Source organism: Arvicanthis niloticus, chromosome X (genome assembly GCF_011762505.2).
Source record: "Arvicanthis niloticus isolate mArvNil1 chromosome X, mArvNil1.pat.X, whole genome shotgun sequence".
NCBI lineage: Eukaryota > Metazoa > Chordata > Mammalia > Rodentia > Muridae > Arvicanthis > Arvicanthis niloticus.
Genome location: NC_047679.1, coordinates 6,611,935 through 6,626,909, shown reverse-complemented (window position 1 = coordinate 6,626,909; position 14,975 = coordinate 6,611,935). Strand labels below are relative to the sequence as shown.

The 14,975-nt window shown below is 38.2% G+C and overlaps 1 protein-coding gene across 14 annotated transcripts in view; it reads right to left on the bottom strand.

Moving 5' to 3' along the window:
• Nucleotides 1–14,975, bottom strand: part of Cask (calcium/calmodulin dependent serine protein kinase) — a 340,810-nt gene that overhangs the window by 66,738 nt on the left and 259,097 nt on the right. For 9 of the 14 annotated variants that reach the window (XM_076918412.1, XM_076918411.1, XM_076918414.1 and 6 more), the window contains exons 11-12: nt 13,504–13,521; nt 6,527–6,648 (exon numbers count right to left, since the gene is read on the bottom strand). In XM_076918412.1, the coding sequence (XP_076774527.1) occupies nt 6,527–6,648; nt 13,504–13,521 (140 nt within the window). The remainder of the gene's footprint in view (nt 1–6,526; nt 6,649–13,503; nt 13,522–14,975) is intronic. The other 5 variants (XM_076918413.1, XM_034484811.2, XM_034484816.2 and 2 more) reach the window with 1 other exon arrangement.

Below are 14,975 nucleotides of genomic sequence, written 5' to 3'. Positions count from 1 at the left end.
AAGGGACTAGATGGATGATGGCTGGCAAGCATATAGCTGTACTGGTTTATCTTGGTTGTCAACTTGAATTGAATCTGACATTAAATTAGAACCACACTTCTGGGCAGGACCATGAAGGGCTTCCTGAACAGTTAACAAGAGGAAAGCCCTTCTCCCAGAGTAGGCAGCACCCCACAGTCTAGGGGAAAGGACTGTAAGGAAAAAGCAGTGCTGCTTTATGCCTGCCTGCCTTTGTTCCTTGCTGGTAAATGCATATTATCTCATTTCTGATGCTGCTGTGGCCATCTTTTGCTGACACTGGAATACAGCTTCTTTCAATATAGATAGAAGACCAGCAGCTGTCTAGGAATCCTCCTGTCCTTGCGTATAATAGTGGAGTTGCTGATGTATTCAATCTCATGGACTGAACAGCTACTGGGTACTCAGCCTTTCCAGTGTGCAATCGCTCACTGTTGGATATCTGCAGTACACTGTGTAAGCCCCTTTGTAGTATATATTTATTCTGTCGGTTCGGTTACTGCAGAAAACCTTAACTAATAATTACATAATCATTATCTCAATCCAGTTTTAGAACATTTTCCCCAATTCCTTTGTGTTTGCCCATCACAATGCAATGAAGATTTACTTATATGTATGTATATGTATGTATCACATATATATGCATGTATGTGTACACACACACACACACACACACACACACACACACACGGGAGGTACTTTAGTGGCAAAGCACTTTCCTAACATGCATGTTATCCCATGTTTGCTCCCCAACACCACAAAATAAAACAAAATTTATAATTTTAAAATCTTAAAATGAATCTACAATTTCCTTTGAGGTTATGGTTCATTCTGAGATAATTTTTGTATGTGGTGTAAGAGTCCAAGTTCATGTCTTTCCTTATGGAGTTCCAATAGTGGTGGCCATCTAAAGACTATTCCTTTGTCACTTAATTGCCTTGACATCTTCCATGGAAATTAGTTATAAATGTGAGAGTTTATTTCTAAATCTTTTTTGTTCCATCAGTCTATATATCTGTACTTACACCAAATTATTTTGGTTTTTTTGTAACTATAGTAAGTTTTAAAGTCAGTTTTCTTATGTTATTATTCTTTGTCATTTTTTTGAATTTCTGTATAAATTTCCGGATCACCATGTCCATTTCTGGTTCTCTACTGTTTCCTTCCCTAACGCTGGGGATGGAACTCATAGCCTTGTATATACTAGGTAAAGCTACTGCTCCTCCAGGTCCCATTGTATCAACTTCTACAAGTAAATACTGTTTAAATATTGATACAAATGTTATAGATTAATATGGAAAAATACCATTTTTTAATCAATAAATATACCTCTCTATTTATCTGGTTCTTCTTTACTTTCTTTTTGCAACATTTTAATTTTAAGTAAGTAATCCTTACATTCAATTTACCACTAAGCATTTTACTCTTTTTTTGTGATAATATGAATGCTTTCTTATTTTTACATTATTTTTGCTTATATAGATTCAGATATTGATCTTATATCTTACGACTTCGGTAAAGTTAATATTAATTTGAATAGATTATGAAATAGAATCTTTAAGATTTTCCATATGTAAGCCAGGCATAGTGGTGCACGCTTTTAATCCCAGCACTCAGGAGGCAGAGACAGGAGCAGCTCTGTGAGCTTGAGGTCCTGGCCTACAAAGGGAGCTCTAGGAGATCTAGGGCCATTACAGAGAAAAAACTCACTCTCAAAAAGAAACTAAAGAACCAAAAACCAAAACAAAAAGACTTTCACATCTCTGAGAGATATTATATTTACATTTTTATCCCCAACCTTTATGTTTTGAATGTTTTTCTTGCCTTATTGAATTGCTTAGAACCTCCAGTGCAATGTTGAATAGAAGTGGTTAAGCGTGGATGATCCTTTGACTGGATAAATAAAATGTGGTATAAAAGATTCTTTAAGAGAAGGTTTCAAAATCATGTCATATACAGGAAAATGGATTGAATCGGAGAGTATAGGGTCAGATGAAGTAAGTTCAGGAAGAAACACATTTTATCCTCCCACATGGAGAATCTATATTTATATAAAAAAGGAAACAACTGTAGGGGGCGGGAGGGCTATATGGGGAGAGGAATGGTAACAATAGAAGAAGGTTGGGGAACAATAGAGGATAAACTTAATCAATGCACGAAAATGTCTCGATGAAACAAATCATTTTGAACAATTAATATATGGTCATAACTTTTAAAAAGTAAGTAAAAAAGAGTGGACAACCCTTGCTTTATTCCTAATTGTACTTGTGTTAGGTTGCTTCTTAAAAAGTAACCACATCAAGCTTAATGGTATACTGAAATAGACACATTAAAAAGAACCAGCTAACCCAGCTCTCAGCTCTCCTGTTTCTTCAAGTACGTTCCCACTACTTACTGAGATGGAAACAGACACAAGGAAGTTTTTGTTTAGCCACTTAGAAATGGTAGAATAAATGACTCCCTAAAGCAGACCGCTTTGGTCTTCAGCTGTAAGAAGTACACAACAGCACAGAGACTACTACCACTGGCCCACCACCCAGCTAGCTTGTACCTGCCAAAGCTGATGACTCCTTAAGACTGGATGGGGGGTAGGGGCTGCCAGTAACTTGGCCTCCCAAGGTCCTCAGGGCTTTTCATTTCAGACATTTAAGTCCAGAATTCACTGGAAACAGTTTGGCATTTCCTGACTGGCAATGTTTTTATACATTCAAACTGTTGTGACTCCTTTCTCAGACTTCAAGTTGCTAAAAAAAAACCATTATCAGTAGGTTACTGTAAAATGTTCTACTTCTTTTTTCCTTTAGGAAACTTCTGACTTCCAAAAATATTCTATTCCAAACATGTCTACTAAATTAATGTCATCTCAAAGACGCAGAATGGTAAATCAAGGGTTGTAGTTTTTTAGGCTAAATGGAAAAACTCTTTCTAAGTAGTAAGGCACTTTAATAAAGATGGCAGCCATATGAAATATGATGGATTCCAAGCACTCATTTCTTTCTAATGCAAGATTTTAAAGTATTAAAAAAAACACTATATCCCCTATTTGACAGTCGAAGTATAAATCAACATCTAAATTAAACTAACTACTCCTAGAGTTAGCCTTCTGGTTTTAGTAATTCATTTACTGAATTATGGTTATAGTTTTAGAAAACAAGCATAAAATTTCCTACAAAATAATATTAATTACGTGGGGCATCATATTTCCTACTGAAATGTCAGTACATACTAGCAGTCAGAGGTATGACAGGTAGTGAGTGAAGTTTTGAAGTTTAGTTATCAACATGTGGTAGATAGATGAATGTGATTTTTTCCTTTTTTAATATTTGCACATAATAACTGAACATTATTTGTAGATAGTGGTGTGATGTGTTAATATGTGGATGTTGGGTAGCAATCAAATCAAGGTATTTAGTTTATCTTTCACCTCATACCTTTATCATTTCTATGTGGTAAGAATACTTAAAATCCTCTTTTGTAGTTATTTGAAAATATCTAATACGATACTGTTAACCAAAGCCATCCTACTGTGCAAGAGATCACCAGGTCACATTCTTCACAGCAACTTTGGACCACTGTCCATCCTCTCATCCTTCCACCACCAGCATCCCCAGCTGCTCATAATGACTATTCTTTCTTTCTACGCACTTTCTGTGAGACCACTGCTAGATCCCACATATGAGTGACATCATGTTGCAGCTGACTTTCTGGGTCTGACTTATTACACTAATCATAATGCTCTCCAGATTCACTCACATTGCTGCAAATGACAGGCATTTCAACAGTATGGTAATTCTGTTCTCTTTAAATTCTAACGATGTCCTCTTGAAAGCTAAACTTGCTTAAATTTAAAGCCATGATGAGGGCATACCAAGTCCTCAGATGCTCTTCAGTCATCCTTAAGAACTTATTCTTATGTGTTTTGTCAGCTTAAAGCTTCTGGTCTCAGACTTACATATTTAGAGTGTTACTGATTTAACAAGAATAACATATACCAATTTCTTGGGACTCAGCAACCTGAATCAGTTCATGGTCCACAAAACTATGCCAGTGGTTGTCACTATTAAGGATCCTGTCAGACCAAACAGTCCATACCAAGCATGGGGTGTGGAGTAGTAAAAGGAGGAGAAACAGACGGGCAAAGTTTTAAAAGTTTCTTCTCAAGAGCTACTCATTCATACTTTTTCTTGTTTTAAAATTTTAATTTACTTATAACAGCAACAACAACTACTACTACTTCTGCTATTAGTGTTTGTGTGTGTGTGTGATGTGTATGTGGGGGGGCACATGCTATAGCACACATGTGTAGGTCAGATGATAACTTTGTGGATTAAGGTTTGGAGAAAATTTCTGTGGGCTTCAGACATTAGGTTTGGCAGCAAGTGCCTTTACCCACTGAGCCCTCTCACTGGCCCTTTAGTTTTGGAGCAGTGTCACTATACATACTAGGCTGGCTTCTAACTTGTGATCCTCCTGTCTCAGTCTCCTGAGTGCTGAGGATCAAACCAAGGATCTTGTACATGCTAAACAAATGCTCTACCACTGAGTTACATGTCTAATCTATGCTTGTGTTTAAATTGTATTTTCTAGGTCTCTTACATTCTAAAGTCAGAGGTCAAAGACAATGTCTAAGAGATGATAATATCCTTCCACTATGTGGGGCTCAGTGATTGAACTCAGGTCATCAAGCTTGGCAACAAGCACCTTCACATGCCGAGCCACCTTACGGGCTCCACACTACTCTTATGTGCAAATGCATATAGGATTGCCTATAGAAGCCAAAAGAGCGTGTTAGATCTCCTAGAGTTACAGGCACTTGTGCGCTGTCTGATGTGGGTGGTGGGAATTGAACTTGGGTCCTCTGAGAAAACAGCAGTGCTCTCTCTTTCCAGCCCCTATACCCATACTTTAGAACTGTTTGTTATAGCAGTTACTGAGCTGATTCATACATGCACTATATAAAAAACCAAACCGGAGGAGGGGTAGATGGTCGGAGAGTGAAGTGTGCACTGTGTAAGCATTAGGGCTTGAGATCGGATCCCCATAATCCCCATAAAAAACTGGGCTCAGCATTGTGTCTGTAACTTCAATGCCGGTGGGTGGAGGTGGTCCTTGGAGATTATTGGCCAGTTGGCCCAGAAAGATCAAAAGCTGCAGGTTTAGTGAGAAATCCTGTCTCAAAAAACAAGGTAGAGAATGACCAAAGAAGACGGTCCATGTCAATACACATGCATGTGTATACATGTGTACATGTACCCACACAGCCTCATAAATATGCACCTACCTCCAAAGCTAAAGTAACTAAGGAAATCTGATCATTAATTTGAGTTGATCAAATGTATGAAGAGAAGCCCCTGTTCAAGAACTATAATTATACAGCATGAGGTTGAAACATGATGCAACATTTTAAGCTTCGGTTTCCCCATAGTGTTCCTCATTGAAACAGGGCTTTACAGGATTTCAAAGGAAAATATCTGCCCCTGAGAAACAGTATTAAATAAATCTCAAAAGTTCCTTCCCTTTAGGATATCTTAGCACTGTTAACAATGCCCACTCGAACCCCACACTTATTTAGTCATCAAATAACCAATCAGTTAAAGTCCCCTTTTCCTTTCCTGCCCCAGAATTACCTAGCAGATGTTTTATAGTACATCCTGTTTTGCTCCTGGGCAATCTGCATCTATGGGGGGGAGTGAATCAAGAAGTACCAAACAGTTCTATGTCTCCCAAAGAAGTTATGTCCTCTTCTTAAGGGAAAGAGCCTCCTGTACACCAACTGATATGCAATAATACCATCAGAACCACCCAAGATTTTCACTGTAGAAATCAACCAAGCTTTATGAGAGTACACTGAAGTCAGGCACAAATGGTCAGTTTCTGTTTCTATTCTTTTCTTGAGACAGGGTCTCATCATGTAGTCTTGGATGTTCTAGAACTTTCTATGTAAACCAAGATGGTCACAAACTCAGAGATCTGCCTGCCTCTACCTTCTGAGTGCTGGGAGGCATGTGCCACCACATCTGGTTAAGCTTCTGGGTTTCTTTTTGTTTGTTCGGGTCCTAATCTGCTGCCAAATTTAATAATGGAACACCCTCTTATATCTGAAGAGGATACTAAATCACAAATGCAAGTGTCCCAGCAATATTAAATATGTATATGAATGAAAGATATCACTGTTAAGACTAATAATTTGTTATAGTAGAAATAAAAAGTACCTTGGTAATGTAGGGTTGTGCTACACTGTAAAGATCTTGCTCATCACTTGCATGCACAAAAGTACACACAATTTCCCCATTGTGGCTGGCTAGGCTATACTTTGTACTACACATATGCATTATCTTACTTTGGAATCTGTACTAGATAGCTTTCCCCATTTTCATAGATACAAAGAAGTTGAAAAGAGACTTCTATGATGTAAGATCTGGGAATCCCTATAAAGTAAAGAGGTCTGCTAAATACTAAATGTCCTCCAAACAAGAAAACTATATTAAAAAAAAAGGACAAGACTTACATCCAGCAGTGTGTGAAGATGCTGATCCTGGAAAACACTGTGTAGAAAATCTAGGTCCTTTTCACTGCAGTCTGTAAGTGCGTGAATCTCTTCCAGGCTGTCCAGCACCTGAGAGACGGCTCCTGGGGGAACAAATGGAAAATAAAACTGCTAGTACATACTTACATAGTACATGTCACATTAAGCTTTGCAACCCGAAGCTTACATTTAATAACAATGAGCATCAGAACTGAGAAGGAGAGGCTCAAATGCTTCATATCATTAAAACCTTGTGTTTATGTCCTCGACAAAGTATTTTGTGTTTAAAGTGAACTTAACCTTGTATGTTTAAATTAAAACACTCTGTCAGCATAACTGGGCTATTATAATAGACGATCTGTGGGCAGCAAGTTATACATCAGCTAGACAGTAAAGGTATCAGGACCCTAAGGCCTTTTGCAATGTTATAAACATAGGTGGGCATTTTATTAAGTACTGACAGTACAAGAATCTATAGATAAGAGACACAGACCATTAATTGAGGGCTCTTGATACTTAAAATAAGCTTGGAAAGTCCAGGGGGACTTCACTCATTGATCTGTGAACTCCCCAAGTACTTGTGTCATTCTTGTCCTATTAACACATTCCACAAGTTACTTGGTCAATATGGGTTATTGTTTTTTAAAAGTTCTAAGATCTGCAAGGCAGGTCTGCTTTGCACTGGATTAAGCCCTTTAGAACAAGTAATAAGGGCTGCAGAGATGGTGTGGAGGTTATGATCACCTGCTGCTCTTATAGAGGACTCAGGTTCAATTCCTAGCCTACAATTGCCTGTAACTCAAGCTGTAGAGGGATTTGATGTCTCTGGCCTCTGTGAGTACCTGTACACACAGCATATACCCACCCCCTGCCACACACATATAATTAAAATAATAGATTGAAAGGAGAATTCACAATAACAGCAACTCCCAAGTCTTTAGTTTCTACTACTAGCTAACACAACTTTACCCTATTGTGTCAGACAATGACCAAGTTCTTTACTGAACTGAATGTTCCTCCTTTGGTCAGGTACTAGGTTGGGGCTTCAAGAAAAACAGAAATATGCTCTCAAGGCCTCAGTTAGGGAGTCTCAGGTTAGTGTAGGCAGTAGGCAAACTACACCTTGAAGTGAATGATCCTGGGATAGGACTGGGGAGGAAGAGGAGGATGAGCAGGAAGTCCCCATCCTAACCAAGGGATGTATCTGCTGATGGGGCCAGTGGATGAATGTTTTTCTGAGAACATGGAAGACATCTGTTATCCTGCATTCCCATGATCTCCAATGCACAACGAAGCCTCCTTATCTGTCACTTCTTTAGTGACTTATAGTCATAGCTTGTACACAAACAAGGTCTCATTTAATGGATTCTTCCTCATAAAGAGGGCATTTCCTCAGCTGTATGCAAATTACCTATTTCCAGCTCTGCAAAAGGACCCTAATTTTGTTTCTGCAATTATATAGGAGAATTATTGTTTTATTTCTCTTTCATCTTTTCAGTTGAACGAATGTTTTTGTCCGATCTTAAAATCTTCCCCTTTGGCCACTGTTATTATTTGTAGAGCTTATTATTACTTGTAGGATTGAACCCATGGCCCATTAATAGCTAGCACACACTCTTCGACTGAGCCCAAATGTGACCATTCAACAGCTTCTTTTTAAAGAACCTACTCTAGTCTTATTATTTCTTTCTTTTTGGTTTTATTTTGTTTTCGTCATTTTAGAGACAGTGTCTCACTCACTATGTGGCCCTGGCTGGCCCAGAACTTATAATAGATCTTCCAGCCTCTGCTTGTACCACCATGTTCTGCAGTCTTTTTATTTCTTTCTTTGGGCTTGACTAGCAGAACTGCAAAAACACATTTTAGGTCTGAAAAATGTGTGCAACGGGTATCTCTAATCATGTACCAAGCCCGTCTAAAACACCTATTGTGTTTCAATGAAAAAAATTAATAAAAATGAATGGACACAAAGACTTTTTTTGGTAGGGCTTCCCCATTGCTATTTCTTCAGATTTTAAATACAGGTATACAGGTAGTAGTGATAATTACAAACACACACACACACACACACGTTTAAGCTGTTACTAGTATTCATTTTATAGACCAATATTGTCATATAGGAACTAGTCATTCTTTTCAAAGATTGAAAATGATGTTTTCCCTATAAAACCCTAGAGTAAATTCTAACTGCCTTACAAAAATCAGCCAATAAGTAGTCCACAGGCTCTCCCTAGGAGACAGCTATCTAATGGCATACCACAGACATCCTATTTGCTTTTGTATTCTGGGCTGGACTTTGTAGAATGTGTGGTTCAAAAGGATGTTTCAAAGAGTCCTTGATTAAAGAGATTTTTCCTAAACAAATTTTGAAGAATTTAGAGGTAAGTATTAGAATAGATGGTTTACCCATAGGACATAGTCACAGAGTCTCACTATGTAGCTCAGGCTGACCTCAAGTTTCTGATTTTCTTGTCTCATGCTCCCAAGAGATGGGAGGTGTGAGCTACCATGCACAGAAAAGAATTCATAATGGAAATTATCTTCATAATAACACATATATGACAATTTATGTTTTTACTCTTGCTATCTTCTGTGATTTTACAATAACCTGTTACATAGGCAAGTTCTTATATATTTGAAAAACTAGAGGCTTATGAGGGTTCAATGACCTATCCAAGGTCCACACACAGACAAGGAGCAAAGGAATGTGACTTCTGTTGCAGTGTTCTTCTCTACACCCTCATATTGCCTTCAGCAATGCACTTGAATCATGTGTTCAGTGATGCTGTGCTTTGCAAGATTTCTATTTTCTTTTTAATTCCATTTGTATTTGCCATATGAGGTGCTTTTCTGGCATTTGATTCAAACTTTTATAATTTGTTTATCAAGACAGGGTTTCTCTGTGTAGCCTTGGCTATCCTGAAACTCACTCTGTAGACCAGGCTGGCCTTGATCTCAGAAATCTGCCTTCTGAGTGCTGAGAGTAAAGGCATGTGTCACTACTGCTTGGCTTTAAAAAAAAGATTTATTATTTATGTGAGTGTGTGTGTGGCTATATGTACCTGTGTGCATGTGCATGTGAAGGTGAGAAGAGCTGGGGTTATGAATCATCACCCAACGTGGGTCCTGGGAATGGAACTTGTGTCCTCTGCAAGAGCAGCGTGTGTCATCCACTGTGCTATCTGCTGGCCCAGACGTGGCCCAAACTTTTACATTGGCAAATTTACTAAAAGCAATTATACTTGCCTTAGTATAACATTTTACGCTGTTCATTCAATAATCAATTTTGTTTCTAAAAATTCTGATTGAAAAACTATACAGTTGAATTTTAAACACTTAGACTTTTCCAAAGAATCTCACTTCTAAGAAAGTTTTTCTGAAAAGTCTTCTGTTACTATTATGAAACAGCAGTCAAAACAGCATAAACATGTCAACTACTTGAAAATGTTTTCTGGTTCATTTATCTAAAGAGGAATATGTTTTCAAGGTCAATAAAAGCTTGGGAAACAGAAAAGTTTCATTATAAGCCTGGAAAAGTCTCACAAAAATTTTACCAAGTAAAAATAAACCCAAAAGGATGACAGAAAGATAAACAGAACAATGTTTAAACTAGGAGGTTCTCAGTGCCGATGTGGGCTCTCTCTTAAACCCTAACCCCCACTATAGCAAATTCTGAGCAATTCCAAGCAGGCAAGTCTGACAACCACCAGGTCACAGCTTGCTCTATGCTCTATCACATGTATTGCCAGCTATCCATCTGGCAATTCACCGCATTTCACTTTCTTGTTACAGTAAGTGGCAGAATGACAGTCACTTCCTCTTAGACACTTTAGCAAAGATTTCAATTCTTTCAGTGAAAATTTAAACATAGCAAAGCACACACATCTTAAGTTCATCATTCAATGGGCTTTGATGCTTCCACATTTACCTGACAGTTATTTCAAGGAAGATCTGCATGCATTTCTTGTCTCCATGTAGAGCTATGCCTATCCCATGAGTACCTCATTAATGCATCACTACACCACTACACATGCACTCTCCCTTGCAACATTATACCTTTTTTTGAGACAATGTCTCATTATGTAGCTCAGGCTGGTCTTGAAGTTATGATTATCCTGTCTCGGCCCCCTTGGGTGCTGTGATTATAAGTGGAAACCCTGTCCCCAGCCAAGTAATATAATGTTAAAAAATTTTGTTTTTCCAGGTGTGGTGGTATATGCCTTTAATGCCAGCATCAAGAGACAGAGAAAGACAGATCTCTGAGTTCAAGGACAGCTTGGTTTACACGGTGAATCCCAGGCTAGCTAGGGCTACACAGTGAGACCTGGTCTCAATTTTTTTTTCTTACTCAAGTATGTATCATTAATTTAAACTTACCAATTTAAGTGCACAGTGTTATCACTCTGCAGCCCCATGAGGAGAGCAACAATACCAACCAACCAGAGCTCCCAGGGTATAAACCACCAGCCTGGAAACACATAGGGAGGGACCCATGGCTTCATCTGTACATGTAGGGGAGGATGGCCTTGACGGGCATAGGTGGGAGAGGAGATCTTTGGTCCCATGAAGGCTGGACACCCCAGTGTGGGAAAATTCGAGGGTGGAGAGATAGGAGTGGGAGGGTGGGTGGGGGCACATCCTCATAGAAGCAGCAGGAGGGGGATGGGGGGTTCCTGGGCGAGGGGAAATGGGGTAAGGGGATGGCATCTGGAGTGTAGATAGAATATCCAATTAAAAAATATCCCCCCTTGTCTAACTGCAGTCTGTCTCTTCTCACCATGGTCCCCTGGCCAACAGCTTTTATTTTCAATGCACAAAGCAAATCCAGGCTTTCAATCATGTCATAAGCAATAGTGAACCCCATGGTAGAAACTGTATTTTGACCTCTGGCAAGTGTACTATATTCAATCCTAGATATGATAAATGTCTGTGATTCTTTATGTGTAGATTATGACACAGGTACCTCAAAAATGTATTTAGCTTAAGTTTCTTAAGGAACTCTACATATACATTTCATCAGCATACAGAGGCTATAATTCTTGTGACATAACTGTTTATTAAAATAGTCTGTTTCCAAGTAGTGACATTCGTTTTTAGGTTTTTTTCTTAAATAAACTAGACAAGATTTTTGCTGTCCAGGAACTCACTATATAGACCAGGTTGGCCTTGAAGTCATAGAGATCCACCTGCCTCTGCCTCTTGAGTGCTGGGATTAAAAGTGCGTGCCACTAGGCACAAGTAGTAACAGTTTTGAGCACCATTTTTTCAAAGTACTTTGCTAATATTCTGCTAGCCTTAAATGCTCCTTTGTGTTAAGTTTTACACAGGTATGACTGACAAGATGCTCCTTCCCGAATATGGTGATAGATGTGGCTGACTAAAAAGGATAAAAGACGCCTTTAATCCCAGCACTTGGGAGGCAGAGGCAGGCGGATTTCTGAGTTCGAGGCCAGCCTGGTCTACAGACTGAGTTCCAGGACAGCCAGGGCTACACAGAGAAACCCTGTCTCGAAAATCCGGAAAAAAAAAAAAAAAAAAAAGGAGAGAAGGAGGGGAAGAATATATTGATTGCTTTAATTGATTTCCGCTTTTATAGTCACCAGCATGGATATGTCTGTAGCCTCTAAGATTCTGTCCCCTGCTGTTCTTACCACTTGTGATCAACTACTTCTCCTGGCATGGGGCCGGAGCATAGAAAAGGTTACTTCTGAGCCAAGGTTAAAAAACTGTTCCCTGTCTTGGGAACAATGAGGAACAACTCCTGCCTTCCCCTTAGTCATTTATTTGGGGCAGCAAGCGGCAGGGTTGTGAACAGCCTTATAGACAAGCCCACAGCCAATGAGGATTAGAAATTTTCTATTAACTACTGGGGGAGTTTCAAAGTTTTCTTCTACAATCATGCCTTCAAGGGGATGGCAGCTCTGGAGGGTCATCACAAGAGATCTTGAGGCAGAGGCACTTAGCAAAACCACACCCCTACTTGACCTACAGGCACTGCCATTCTCAGCTACAAACCACTAGTATATGGTGAGATTTCTGTATTGTCTGTAACTTTAGCTATACATATCAAATGCAACAAAAATGACAACTAAGGTCATTGTTAAGCACCTAGATTTTCTAATTTATCTCTGTCTCTTATTAATTTCCTTTAGTAGGCATTACTTTGAGGTAATTTTAAAATTTTAATTGCATTTTAAATACTGATATTGTTGTAATCTACTGTCTTTATCGGGACAGTTTCAGTTTTTTTGTGTGTGTGTTGAGTGTGTGCACATTTTGTACAGCTTAATTTTTTCACATATTCAAATTATATCTCTTTGCAGCTAAAGAATATCTATTATTACTCTTATGTGTTATTTATTTTCTGCAACAAGGTCTCACTATATAGCCAAGAGTGATTTCCAACTGTTACCTTCCTGCCTCAGTCTCCTGAGTCAGGGACTATACCAATATACCTGTATGCCTTCTGGCCACTCTATCTGATGGTAGGGGTTGTTAAAAGACACAATTTCAAGTTAAACTCACAGCCCAACAATGATAAACAGAATGACTTTTGTATCAACAATAAAAACCACTCATGTGTAACAAAATTGTCAAAAGAAAACTCACTTACCCTAAAAGTTTTCTTGAGAGCCAACTTCAAAATAAAATGTTACCTTTTCCCCAGAATGAATATATTTGTGTTTGAATTTCAAATGTGAAATAATATCAAGTATGGTTGAAATTTTAACACTGCCTCCTCCCTACCCCTTGAAAGAAGTAAGAAATTCAGCTATATAACAATGCCTCAGGAAATCAATATTTGCAAGTTCTTACTTTATGGTTAGACAGTGTTAAAATTCACTTTTAAACATCTAAACACAAACAGCCACGGAAAAAGTCAAGCCGATTATGAACCATGCAAAGCCAAACACTTTTGCATAAAGATAAACCTTAGAGGAAAACAAAGGGATACCTACTTTCTGCTGCTAGAAGTCCTAGGAGGAAGGCAGCATATGGACAAAGGACAAACATGATTTTAGAACAAGCAGGTCATCAAGCCATAGTTGGGCCCTCTAGATAATCCACAAGCACAGCCCCCATGCTGACCCCCAAATTTCAGACATTACTGGGTTCTCATTCTAAATTCTTTGTTTTAAAATATGAGAACATTTTCACTTTGAATTAAGTAACAAAGCAACAAGATACTGTTTATCATAAGATTAACTTTAGTGAATCTAGTAAAAGCATAATAAATAAATTTCAATAATCAAGATGGAAAGGTATTTTTCAGAAAAATTACTTTGCATTAAAATGACACAGCTAAACATGTTCAGCTTTTCTCTGGATGACAGGCTGTGGAGCTGATTAATTTTTAGACTGTGATTTTAAATAGTCACATTTCTCAAACGCATACTCTTATTTGTTATTGAATTTTAATTTAAGGAAATAGCATGCTGCATTTTGTGGCCAAGCAGCTTTAGTTACTGTCCCCAAACTTTAGAATGTTGTAGAAGGAATTTTGAAAAAAATCTGGGGGACAAAATTGGTATGACCAATTATTACTTTTGTTAGGCTTATTTTTTAAAAAATGGATCCACTATCATTTCCTCAGAATGGAAATGGTATTTTGTAAGGAGGAACACAAAGACAGTCATGTAAAGAATGGGCAGCTGGTGAAATACACTGTTCTCTTGTGTCTTAGCAGCCACCCAACTTCCTTTGATGATGGACCATAGTCTTTAAGACTTTAAGAACCCTTTCCTCCCTAAGTTGCTTTTGGTCATAGTATTTATCAAAGCATTAGAAAGGAAACTAGGGTCAGTAGCTTATCATATGAAATTTCAAGCCATGCTTTCAAGGAACATTTCAGCATTAAAACTCCATGGTCCAGGTAGATAGTCAACACCCTACAAGTGTAGGCTCTGCACTCATTTCTCTCTTTTTCTCTCTCATCTCAGGTTTGGATGCACTTGCTGGTAATCACAAAAAGTGCTTCTGGTTTTGCAGTGTGAAACAAACCCATATAAATCCAAGCATCAGGACAGGAAAAGGGTTACTTTGGGAATTTGAAATAAACAAGCATAAGGATAAGAGGAAGATTTTTTTTTAGGTTTTAAAAGTAATGAAAATACCAAAAATGAGTTGGAAATAATGAAAAACAAATGCAGATATTTTCATTTACAAAAGTGCAAAGCTTTGAGACCAGATAAAATACATAAACAGCTTTCTGCAGCTGATGCACTACTGTTGGCTGCAGAGAGGCCATGGCAGATGGCTCTAGGTCAATACTGTTGATTAGGACAGAATGCCTTCCTCAAATGGCTTAGCATTAAAAATTAATTTTGGAAATGTATGAAAAATTTCTGATAGCTATGTGAAATATGTAGGAAAACATTATACTTTTCTTAAAAATCTCCTTTGCTTCTGACTACATAAAAATTTCCCTTTA